General features: G+C 41.0%; 1 protein-coding gene across 1 annotated transcript; it reads left to right on the forward strand.

Moving 5' to 3' along the window:
- The first annotated feature begins 6,726 nt into the window (after nucleotides 1-6,726).
- Nucleotides 6,727-10,945, forward strand: LOC133906268 (phosphoinositide phospholipase C 2-like). The gene is made up of 9 exons (XM_062348128.1): nucleotides 6,727-7,307; nucleotides 7,977-8,173; nucleotides 8,502-8,637; nucleotides 8,714-8,950; nucleotides 9,028-9,251; nucleotides 9,630-9,747; nucleotides 9,919-10,071; nucleotides 10,149-10,235; nucleotides 10,381-10,945. Exons 1-9 carry the CDS (start codon nucleotides 6,993-6,995, stop codon nucleotides 10,672-10,674), a joined length of 1,761 nt encoding a protein of 586 aa, XP_062204112.1. The 5' UTR covers nucleotides 6,727-6,992; the 3' UTR covers nucleotides 10,675-10,945.
- Nucleotides 10,946-12,010: the final 1,065 nt, after the last annotated feature.

The raw sequence follows: 12,010 nt of genomic DNA on the forward strand, positions 1-12,010 counted from the left end.
CATGTTCCTTCGATGGAGTTGAGAGTTGAGACAAGGGCGTTTGGTTATAGGATAGCCGTATCATCCGAATCTACAAATGAAATCGGCTTTGTGACACAAGTTCTGATGATATTTAGAGGATGTAGACTAAATAATTTTGAATGAAAATTGGTCTTACAAAATAAAACAGCAAAAGTAAACTTCAGTATCCTTCAGGTAAACCTCGGAAATGTCATGGAGCTTTTGCTGTTTCACTGCTAGTTTGGCAGTACATGTTTGATGTAAACTGAAACTTTTGTTGTGTTCTGTTCGTGGTAAATCTTTTCAGGACATGCGGTCTTCAGCATATGACATCAGGACAATCTTGCTCTCCATCTTGAGCTTGCTAGTCGTTTGAGATAGTATAGCACTACCTCAATGGCCCATCAAACACGGGTTAGCTGGCGGCGACCGGCAGTTATGGATCCGACGGCGAGAGTTGACGAAGATGGAGGAAGAGGGCGGTGTTAGGGCTAATGGCGGAGCCACGTTATGGAGTGTGGGTGCATAGTTATTCTCCTCCGATTAAAAACGCTGCTAATAATAGCTAGTATGAAAAATAATTTAGTGTTTATACGATAAAAAGTAAAGGTCATACACCCCTTGTTTGGTTGCTAGCTTCGCCACTGGTTGGGGCGAAAGCGTGATGAAATGCTCATCGGCGAGAAAAAAGTGGCGGAGGTTGGAGGTTGAAGAAGTCCGTGCTCTCAGGCCTAGTCGTTTGAGACGAGCTATTGGGGCTGACCAATTTGCTGGTATGGCTGGGTCAACCGACATATAGGATACCAGGTAAAAAATGTATCGTGGAGAATTTTCTTTCGAATTTGAACACAATTCTGGAGATATGGATCCAGATTACCTCCATCGGAATGGGCCATAACTAGCATGTCGAAACCACCCTGCATTTTTTCACCTATCATTTGTCATGTTCACGGTGTACGTATGTGCAACTGGGCAAGCCAGAAGTTAGAATTAGCTGGTGAGATTGGCTTGGAAATGCATGCGGTTGACCTACAAAATTGTAGCCGCGTGCTTGGTTTCACCGTGCTGAGTTTAGTTGCAACCATAGCCGTAGAGTATCACACCAAACCTCTACTGAAATTTTGAATAAAATCATTTAAAAATATCTTCTTACCAGGAAACTTAGGTTCTTAATTTTCTTGTGAATCAACATTCAGTTTGACAGCTTGCAGTTATTTTCATCTAAAACAGTCAAATGAAGATGGAAAGATAGCATAGTACTACCTCAAAGGTAAAAGGAGGGAAAACACAGTGCTGAAGAAATCCAGGTGTTTCTGGCGTGCCATCCCTATCCCTCAGCAGAATATGGGTCAACATGCTTAAGGCTATCTCTGACACGCACCATATCGAGTGCTACAGTGCCCATCCATCCACAATCGCTCTCGAGCGGAGTTGTTTTCGAGTGCCACAATAATGATGGTGTGAACTACTGTAGCACTCGGAAACGTCAAATTTGACACTCGTCTGGAGCTCCTCAACACTGTAGCAAGAAGATGATTTGGTTGGAAGAAAAAACGTAATGGAAGGTAGGAAATAAAGTAGTTGTTAGAGGTGAAAAAATAAGAGATATCATAGTAGTGTCAAAGAATATTATAATAATATTATAGAAGATAAATTTTTAAAAGATAACCTAAGAGCGCACAAAAATAGTAGGGGTCTATTACGAAAGGGTGATTAGAGGTTACAGAGAAGAATAAAGGACACGACAGAATAAAGATGTTTTGAAATGAAATCCAACCCAACCCACACCGGATCACATCATGTGATTTCGGCAGGGCTGATTACATGTTTTTTTTCCGATAACAGGCTGCTTTTTTGCTTTCTGCTTTTTGCTAGTATTGTCAGCCTGTTCTATTTGAACCAGCCCAGCCTAATATCCTCGCACTATCAGCCCGTTACCACTTCGGTTCAGGCCTGTGCGCAGCACCAACGTGTACTACAGCCTACAAACGGCTATACCGTGTGGATAGCTGCCACATGTTCTCAACGTACATCTCAAAATGTTAGATAAGATTTACTCAACACTAATTATATATGTCAAATATTAAATATGCACGATAATTTTTTATATGAAAAAAATACTATTTTAAGATTCACGTTAGAGACATACGATGGTCATCTATATAGTGTTACGGAGGAGACGTCTTCAACACCGCTGTATAAATTATTTTCCCGCTACGTGACCGTACTAGATTCTGGACGACATCAGCGAGCGGGGAGGCGGACGGCGTGGCGGGGCTGCCATGATTCATGAAGTGCCGTGCACACTTGCCGAAACGAAGGAGCTCGCGGGACGTGGGCGTGAGGTGCCAAAGGCGGCGTCAAATTTATCGGCTCCCCCGCGCGGCAGGTGCCAATGAGATGACCTGCTGTTTACCTGGACCGATTACTCGGAGCTATCTAGCATCGCACGTCCGCGTCCATCCAATTTGGAGACCTAGGCCATGCTTATTTTTGCCATGGATTGTCAACAAAGGCTAAGTATTCCACAACTTTGTGGAGCAACCAAGAAGGTACCTGCCGGCCTCTGAATTATCAACAACGAGTCGTCTCTGAATTGCCAGGCTGCAACTTTGTGGAGCAACCAAGAAGGAACCTGCCAGCCTTTTGTGATTGTTCTCCGGATCAATTACAATAAAACGAATAACACGTCGTAGTTGTTGCCAATCATCGAATATATAGATCAAATATCTGAGCTTGCAAAGCCACGCTAGACACGGTTCTGGTTCACTGATAGCTTAGTTTATTTTTCTCCCGGAGTACAAGAAGATGCTTGAGGAGGTGTGAAGTAGCAGTAGCAGAGGAGTGCCGATTACCTCCTCCAGCTTGAATTCATACTGGGAGCTAGTATACGCAGGTTGTGTAAAGTTATATTTGTTAAAAAAGAATAGTATTTTGCTGATTGTATCTGTTTGGATATGTTGAGTTAGTTTTTTTTTCTTATTTGATTAAATCTGAGTTCGTATGAGTGGACGTAAAAGTTGAGATTTTGATTGGTTGCTCGTATGAAGGTGATTCTATGACATTAAAAAGTAAATCAATCTATATGAGCGGATGTAACATGTAGCATCCGTTGGATCAATCTGCGAATGTATATTTACATCCACAAATCAAACTAGAATAATATATGAAGACAATCAAATATATTTCTCTATAAAATTATACGTATCTACTGAGTCATAATCTGTTAATATAGGCAATCAATTACCGATCGTTCATGCTTGAATAAACAAAGCAAAAGCCCATCGGATTGATTGATTGATTACACAAAATAAATAAGTCGTTGCTTGTGAAATTACATTGCATTAGCATTGGTTGGACTATCTTTAATATATACTTAAAAACTTGTTACCAATAATATTATTATAATATTTTTTAATATTATTACAATATTCTTTATTTTTTTACCTCAACTGATATCATATTTTCTATACCTTTTATTACTTTTCACCTCACTTTAAAATGACAATCATGCATTGTAAATAGTGTTGCGACAGCTCTGCAAATTTACCATTCCTCTCGTGCAAATTTGCTATACTCGTATCACTGTAGCCCCAGAAACTACTCAGCTAGAGCGCTTTTAGGAGGCATCCCGAGTACGTCATGACCACGCTGCCCTCCTCCAGGTCTTCATTTTTATTTTGTGTAGAAAAAAGAAACTGGAAATTACAATGCCAAGTCTGTGATTTATTTCCTACGATTTTAAATATTTGATATTTTAATCAAGATCCGGTCAAATTTTTAAATTTTTGACAGTCAATAGCTTCTAAAATATTTAGTTTGAAAATATAAAAATCATATGTGTACGTTTATCTTGAAAAGTATTTTCATAATATTATATTTTTATTAAATATTATAACTATATTTTTATTAAATATTGTAACTATATTTTAGAAGCTATTGACAATCAAAATTTTAAAAAATTGATCGGATCTTAGTCAAAGCATCAAGTGAACGTTAATGTATTAATATTGGTATTTAATTTGGAGGACTTGACCAGGATTTTTTTTAATACTACTTGTTTTTGTTTCTTCTCCAATAAATAAATAAATAAATAAATAAACATTCTTTTTTTTAAAAAACAGTGAACTCTTGTTGACCTGCACTGCACCATTGTTTTGACTTTTGAGAAGAATGATAACTTTACAAATAACCCCTCAATTTATATAGGACATGTTTGGTTGCCTGCATCAACCCTGGCTCGCATCTTAGATGCAACGAGCAGACTGTTTGGATGGCTGTAGGTGAGAGAGAGCATGGACAAGCAGATGTAAAAGTCTCCCTTGAGCCAGGCTCGCATCATGCAACATGGGGACCGGTGGGTGCATGCGCGATGCAGCTATGGGTGCAGGCGCAATGCTTTCACTTACCTCCCTCTCTCATTCGCCTCACGCATCCCCTCTCTTATCCTCATCGCCCGATTCATCTCCCCTCTCTTCTCCTCGCCTTGAGCTCGGCTAGCCCCGCCGGAGCTCGGCTAGCCTCATCTCCTTGCTGCCTCCATTCTTCAGCGGCGACAAGAAGCTCGACAGAGCTTGACAGCCCCAATGGAGCCCCTTGAAGCTTCCGCCACTAGATCCGGCATGGTCAGCCAAATCTGGATGATGCGACGTCGACGAGCTCAATGGTGGATCATGGGATGTTTTTTTTTTCTTTTTTTTCACCGGTTTCATGGGTTATAAATATGTAATAAAGATGATACCATATAAGTGGTATGAACGCTACATTTTTTATGTGCTCAATTTTATTTGGTCCAGCTGATTGAATTCGATATTATGTGAATTTTATTACAATCTAGAGTATTTTGGATTTAGACAATATTTCCATATACATAAATGCTAGGGGTAATGTTACCATCCAAATATCTGTCAAAAAGGGGAATAGGTGCTAAGGTTATGAACTAACTTATAATCATGAAATCAACTCAATAAAGAAGTAACTGAACTCGGTTCATACATCCAACCAAACATCTCTTACATACATACATACCTATCTAACCAACCAAACAACATCTCAGATAATTCTAGCTTAGCAAATATAGATAACTAAATAGACCCTATTACATCTCTTTAACCTAATTAAACTCAGTCTAAATGAGACATTGGAGCCCAAGCTTAGAATATTCGAGCAACAAATCATAGTGACTGACTTCATGTCACCCTGTCACCTCTTTTTTGGGTGACGATGGAATCTCAACTTTGAGAGGGCAGGGCACATTACAAGCCATTTAATTAATTAGCACGTGGAATGTTAGCGAGCGTTATTGTAAAGGGAGAAGAAAAGCCTCGCCTAGAAGGCAACTTGCTTTAATTTATGGTGGTGTGTGGGGACGGTCTGCAGGGGCGGCGTGGGGTTCAAACCCTCTACCTGAGATTTCTATACCAAGTCATGAGTGATTACGAAACCAAGTCGCCGCCTATAGGCGAAGGGACGAAAGCCCGTTAGACCTGATAAGAAAAAGTCTGAAAAAAATATGTTAAAATTACAAAGTCACCTAGCCTTGGCTCGGCTAAGGTTATAAAATGATAGGGTAGGTTTTTTTAAGTAATACTAAGAAACTGAAAAAACTACTTAGAAAAGGAGAAAAACTAAAGTTACAGACTCACTTATCCGTCTAGAAAAAGGTGTCGGAGTCAGGGGCGAAGCCAGCATAGGAGGGAGGGGTGCAGGTCTCTTTACTGTTCATCGGAGCTACAGTAATTTACTGTTCATCAGGGCTGATTTTACTAATACTTTTGGATGGAGGGGGTGCATGTGCACCCACAGTCATGAACGTAGCTCCGCCACTGATCCGAGTCATTAATAGAGAGTAACGAGATATACGAGGATTGAAAAGGAAGAAAGAGATGTTATCATACCAGTTAATTTTGTATCCGTTATTAATGATATGAGTGGAGGGATATATACCTACGATATGATATCCGGTTATAAATGGAGTACTCAACATAAAGATTAATTTAGATTCACTAGAACCTTTTTCCACCGTGCTCTTTAATTTGCTGGAAAATGCCGCATGGCTCGAATAGAAATATTTAGATTTGTAACTTTTTCCGGTGCATTCGCACCTGATATGTACCTTGGCGTGTTTTACACGTGAAATTGCTTCACGACAGCTTATGTGAGTAATGAAATGACTTGATTGGTCATCGGAGTCCGAGGTCAGGCTCGTTCACATTGCGCATGTTTCCAGTAAAAGAAAAAACACATGAAGATGCTTTGGTTGTTGAAGAAGCCGATTTGCATGGTCGAATAAACAAAGCAAAAGCCCATCGTAATTGATTGACCAACAATATACAAAATAAATGCCGTTTTTAGTTTTAAACTTCAGCTCTAAATTACTTTTTATATATTGGATTTATATACTTAGAAATGATACATTTAATTTGTCTTAAAAATTATTTTCATAATAATATAGTTCTGTTATGTTATATATATATATTACAACAAAAATTAATAATTAAATCTGTATTTAAAATACCGTATCGATATTAAAATGATATTTATTTTAGACCGGAGAGAGAATTGCAGCACTAGATTTGAACTCGAAGCAATTTTACGTTATTGTAAATTCATTCCTAAATCATCCCAGGGATGGGGTAGGGGAGTAGCCGTTTATTGGTGAGATGAATAAGGGCTTGGGTGCAAAAAAGCCGCCGGGCCTTTTGAAATGGTGCCGATTCGTTTCCTTCGGTGGCCCTCCTTTAATTTGTCGTCTCCAGCCTTCTTCCGCTTCCTCTCCCTTCTTTTTTGCAGCAACCTTTTTTTCCTTCTTCTTCTTGGAGGGGAGGGGACCGAAGAGGAGGGGACTTGACTTGCTCCATCCATCCATCCACCATTAATCCAAGTGAGTCGTCGGCTCGGCTCCTCGGCGAGAGAAACTCGAAATGGCCACCATCAGCTGCTAAGCAGCGTCAGATCGGAGGAGCAGGCCGGTCGCCGAGTAGGAAAGGAAGATGGGCAGCTACGCCTACAAGTACTGCATGTGCTTCACCCGCAAGTTCCGATCCCCTGACGCCCAGCCCCCGCCCGACGTCCGCGCGGCGTACCATTCCGCCTCCGATGTCCACGGCCTCCGCCGCTTCCTCGCCGGAGTCCAGGGCGAGCCGCCCGCCGACGTCGAGCGCGTCCTCGCCATGCTCACCGGGGGAGGGGGGAATGAGATGGCCCGCCTCGTCACCAGGTCCTCCCCTGCTCCGTCGATGCCCACGCTGGACGACTTGTTCGGATTCCTCTTCTCCTCCGACCTCAACCCGCCCATCGCCCACCAGGTTGGTTGCTACGGTACCTCTCTATTGCTACTACTCGCAATCCAATCTCATCTCGGAAGTACTACTCTCCTCGCTCCTAAATAAGTGTCGTTTTGGTTACGTGAGGTCAACAGTTTTAAATTTTAGTTACAAGTTACTTTTTATAGGTTGAGTTTGGAAACTTGAAAATGACATGGTAAGATTTGCTTCCAAAAATACTTTCATAATAGTATACTTTTGCTATGTTTTATCATATTACAATAAAAAATAGTAGTTAAAATTGTTTAAAATGACACTTATATCCGATTGGAGGGGTTAGTACTTAATCTATAACCAGCAGGCAGCTTCATTCAACCCAACAGCTATACCCATTTCTGCCGTCCTACTGGATGGAGCTGGACTGGAGGCATTATCCCTTTCCAGGGGACAACACATTTTACATTGCCTCCCTCCTTGGGGAGGAACCAACGGGATTTATTAGTGTTAATTTATCCTTGCATCCCTCTGAGATTTCATTTCGACGTTCACAATAAAGCTCTGTCTACTGTTTATATATGTAATGTGGTTTCTGGTTCTTTTCTTTTTCAAAATATGCGCTTGGTATTGCTCATCCATATCAGTAAATCGTTCTTGTCTTTCTTGCTAAACTTTGCCTCCTCTCTCAGCATTGTTTTTTAACTCTCTGCTCAGGTTCACCAGGACATGTCAGCCCCATTCTCTCATTATTTCGTATACACTGGACATAATTCCTACCTAACTGGGAACCAGCTTAATAGCGACTCCAGTGACGTTCCAATTATAAAAGCATTGCAGAGAGGCGTTAGAGTCATTGAGCTCGATATGTGGCCAAATTCTTCAAAGAACAATGTTGATATTCTTCATGGAGGGTAGGAATTCAGTTTTTTTTTTCTTCTCAACATGTTGGCTTTATAAACACTTTCTCTTTTGTACTGCAAAACACGTGAAACTACTACAACATATCTGCATATGAATTCCACTGCATATGTAAGGTAGAATATGACATTACGGGGTAGAAAAGAGAAGAGTTGTTCTTTATTTATTGCATGATAGATCATTATTCAAAAGAAAGGAAGAAGATTATTTTCTCTGTATCTCATTTATCGTTTTTGTATAAATTTGTCAAAAAATGACCCATCCTTTTTTCTCTCTCTGCAATATATTTGCCTGACTCTTCTTTTTCTTGGCATTTGAAAGGACATTGACTGCACCTGTAGACATGATCAAATGTTTGAAGTCCATTAAAGAATACGCCTTTTGTGCATCTACATATCCTCTTGTCATTACTCTAGAGGATCACCTCACGCCAGACCTCCAAGCCAAAGTAGCTGAGGTAGAGTATACTTACTATATCATTTCCTTTCATTTTTTCCCGTTTAAAACCTCATTCTAACTTCAAATTATTATAGATGCTCACTGAAACATTCGGAGATCTCCTTTTCATCCCTAGTTCGGACCCAATGAAAGAGCTTCCTTCTCCAGAAGCTCTAATGAAGAGGATAATCATCTCAACTAAACCCCCGCAAGAATACAAGGAGTTTCTTGAAGCTAAGGATAATCAGGATGCCAGTGGAAACATAGCTAATTTGGCAGAGGAAGGAGGCCTGAGAAGAATAGATTCAAATGCTGATGAATCTGATGGAAAGGTCTGCAATACCACTGCCTTCTGAAGGCATGTACCCATGGTTTAACACACATGAAGTAATCTTATTGTCATGAACAGGATGAACTGGATGAGCAAGATGAGGAAGATTCCGACGAGGATGATCCCAAATTTCAGCAGGATACTGCATGCGAGTATAGGAAACTGATCACAATCCAAGCTGGCAAACCAAAAGGCCATTTGAGCGACGCGTTAAAGGTGGATCCAGACAAAGTCAGGCGCCTTTCTTTGAGCGAGACACAGTTGGCTAAAGCAACAGCTTCTCATGGTGCTGATGTCATAAGGTGATTTGTGTGTACCGATACTTAATTATATTTGAAGCCTAGCGCGCAAGAACACTAGAAGATTTGGTTTAAAATTATTTTATAAACCCAACATTTAGCTTATGCCCTTCAATCCTATTCCTCTTTCTTAGACCAAAGGGGTTCTCCCAGTTTATATTGTAGTCTTAATGTTTGTAATGAAAAGAAAATAGAAAAAGAAACCTCCAGGGTTGCTAGCTTATAGGACACACATGATAATCCAACAAAAGGCCGAAGTTTCCTAGCGGCCCTACAAAAGAGAACCAACAAATCATCACAATTAACCAATGATAACATTGCATCTCTTCAAGATGGTTAGCATAGTCTGCGCACTTGCTGAAGTGCTTAAATTCTATTCAGGTTCACTCAGAAGAATATACTCAGGGTGTATCCAAAGGGCACAAGGGTTAGTTCTTCTAACTATGATCCAATGAACGCCTGGACTCATGGTGCTCAAATGGTTGCATTCAACATGCAGGTGGGATTTGAATTCTTAACTGTCACGAATCACTAATATCCTCTCTCTTCATGCTTTTATACGCGCATAATATTAAGCTGTTTGACTGAACTAGGTGTTCGCACGCAGCTATCAGTTGTAATAATATTGAATTTATGTGAAGTCATAATCTCTTGGCCTTTAATTTTTCAGGGGCATGACAAAGCACTCCGGTTAATGCAAGGATTTTTTAGAGCCAATGGGGGCTGCGGGTATGTTAAAAAACCTGACTTCTTGCTAACGACAGGCCCAAATGGCGAAGTATTTGACCCTAAAGCTAGTTTGCCTGTGAAGAAAACTCTGAAGGTAGGTGTATGTTTCGAAGACTCTGACAATCAAGATGCTCTAGCCTAGCTAAATTTGCTATAATGTCGTCCAAGCAGGTAAAGGTATATATGGGAGATGGGTGGCGTATGGATTTCAGTAAAACTCATTTCGACACCTTTTCGCCTCCAGATTTCTATACCAGGGTAAGGCAACTAATATGTGCTGGTTTTGGTAACTTTCTATATTCCAGTGGCTCTATGGCAAACAGTAGTAAATTAAAAAGCGCGCATTGCCAGGTTGTACGCATGTTGTAGCTAAGGTTGAACTGATCTGCTGGCTGCTGGACAGGTCGGGATCGCTGGAGTGAAGGCAGACAGTGTGATGAAGAAGACAAGGATAATCGAGGATCAGTGGGTGCCGGTGTGGGACGAGGAGTTTACGTTCCCTTTGACGGTGCCGGAGATGGCCCTCCTTAGGATAGAGGTGCAGGAGCATGACATGTCGGAGAAGCCCGACTTCGGCGGGCAGACATGCCTGCCGGTGTGGGAGCTGAGGCAGGGCATCCGCGCTGTGCCGCTGCATGACCGCAAGGGCAACAGGTACAAGTCCGTCAGGCTCCTCATGCGCTTCGATTTTGTCTAGTAGCCTCTTGCGCCACTGTCAGAGATTGCATTCCTCCTTTGTCCTTTTTTCCCCTTTTCTTTTGCATATCTAGTGTGATTGTGTCTACAGGCAGGGAAAGTTATGAATTAGTAGCAGTAGAAGTATATTCCCATCTCCATCTCCATGTGATTAGTCTAGAGCCGGGCTGGTAAAGATTGGAATGTATGTAAGTACTAATTTTGTTGGAATAAGAATTGCATGGAATGGAAGGAGCATATATGTATTATGTATGTACTCCATTTTGATTTTAGTTGTTGAGATGTGGCAAGCATAGTTGCTGCTGGAGTTAGTTATGTGCCAACCTTGAGACTCACAGGTTGCGACGAATCTGGTGTCGGGTTAGGGTGTCATTCTTAAGAACTGGGACACCTGTACCATCTTATCGCCATGCTTATCGATATTGTTGATGTGGGTCCCTTATCTAAAGAGAGGAGGTGACCAGTCAACTGGAAAAATCTAGTTTTTATGTGTTTTTTTTTGGAAGGTTTGCTAAAAGACACTCAGTGTTTTAGGCTTTTGCCTTTGTAAGTAAGAAAACTATAACCAATAACTGCACACTTATGTATGTTTGGAAGATAAATAATAGAAGATTAAATATATGCTTTGGAAGTAGAAACAGGTTTAATTTGATTGTCTGATCAACTTTAGTAAGACAGTAGAGATCGTCTAGATTCGTGATGAATTATATAAGAATACGAATATAGATGGAATAAAGATGTTTAAATGGGCCGTACAACATGGGTCGGTCCGAGGTACGACACTGTTGACATAGCTCAGGCACGGCACGACACGATGGCTAACAGACCAGGCCGACACGGTACGGCCCGTTTAACTGTTCATATTTTTTAGTATTTTATATAATTTATTTATATCTAATACCATATAGGATATGTGGTGTAATGGTAGTGTGTTTGACCTCAAGTAGAAGATCGGTTGTTCGATTCCGAGTGAAAGCAAGTTTTTATGATTTTTTCAATTTTCCGTGGGCTGACGCGCAAAAAAAGTCATCAGACCTACCGTGGCACAGGCACGGCACGGTATGGCCCCATCTTAAATATGTCGTGTCTGAGTTGGAGTTGCGGCACGTAGACCGACACGACACGACCCGTTTAACTAACGAGCCTAAACGGATCATACCTAAATGAGCTGTACATCAATAAACTCGTGCTGTACCATATCGGGCTAGGCCGAGTCGTCTATTTAGCCATCTCTGAGATGGAATACCATGTAAGTGCCAAAGAAACAAAGCTAAGAAGAGACACATTATGCAGCCGGTGCGCAAGCTCCTGAATCTGCCTCTGGCCATGGATTGACG

The sequence above is a fragment of the Phragmites australis genome, chromosome 23, assembly GCF_958298935.1.
Source record: "Phragmites australis chromosome 23, lpPhrAust1.1, whole genome shotgun sequence".
Lineage (NCBI taxonomy): Eukaryota > Viridiplantae > Streptophyta > Magnoliopsida > Poales > Poaceae > Phragmites > Phragmites australis.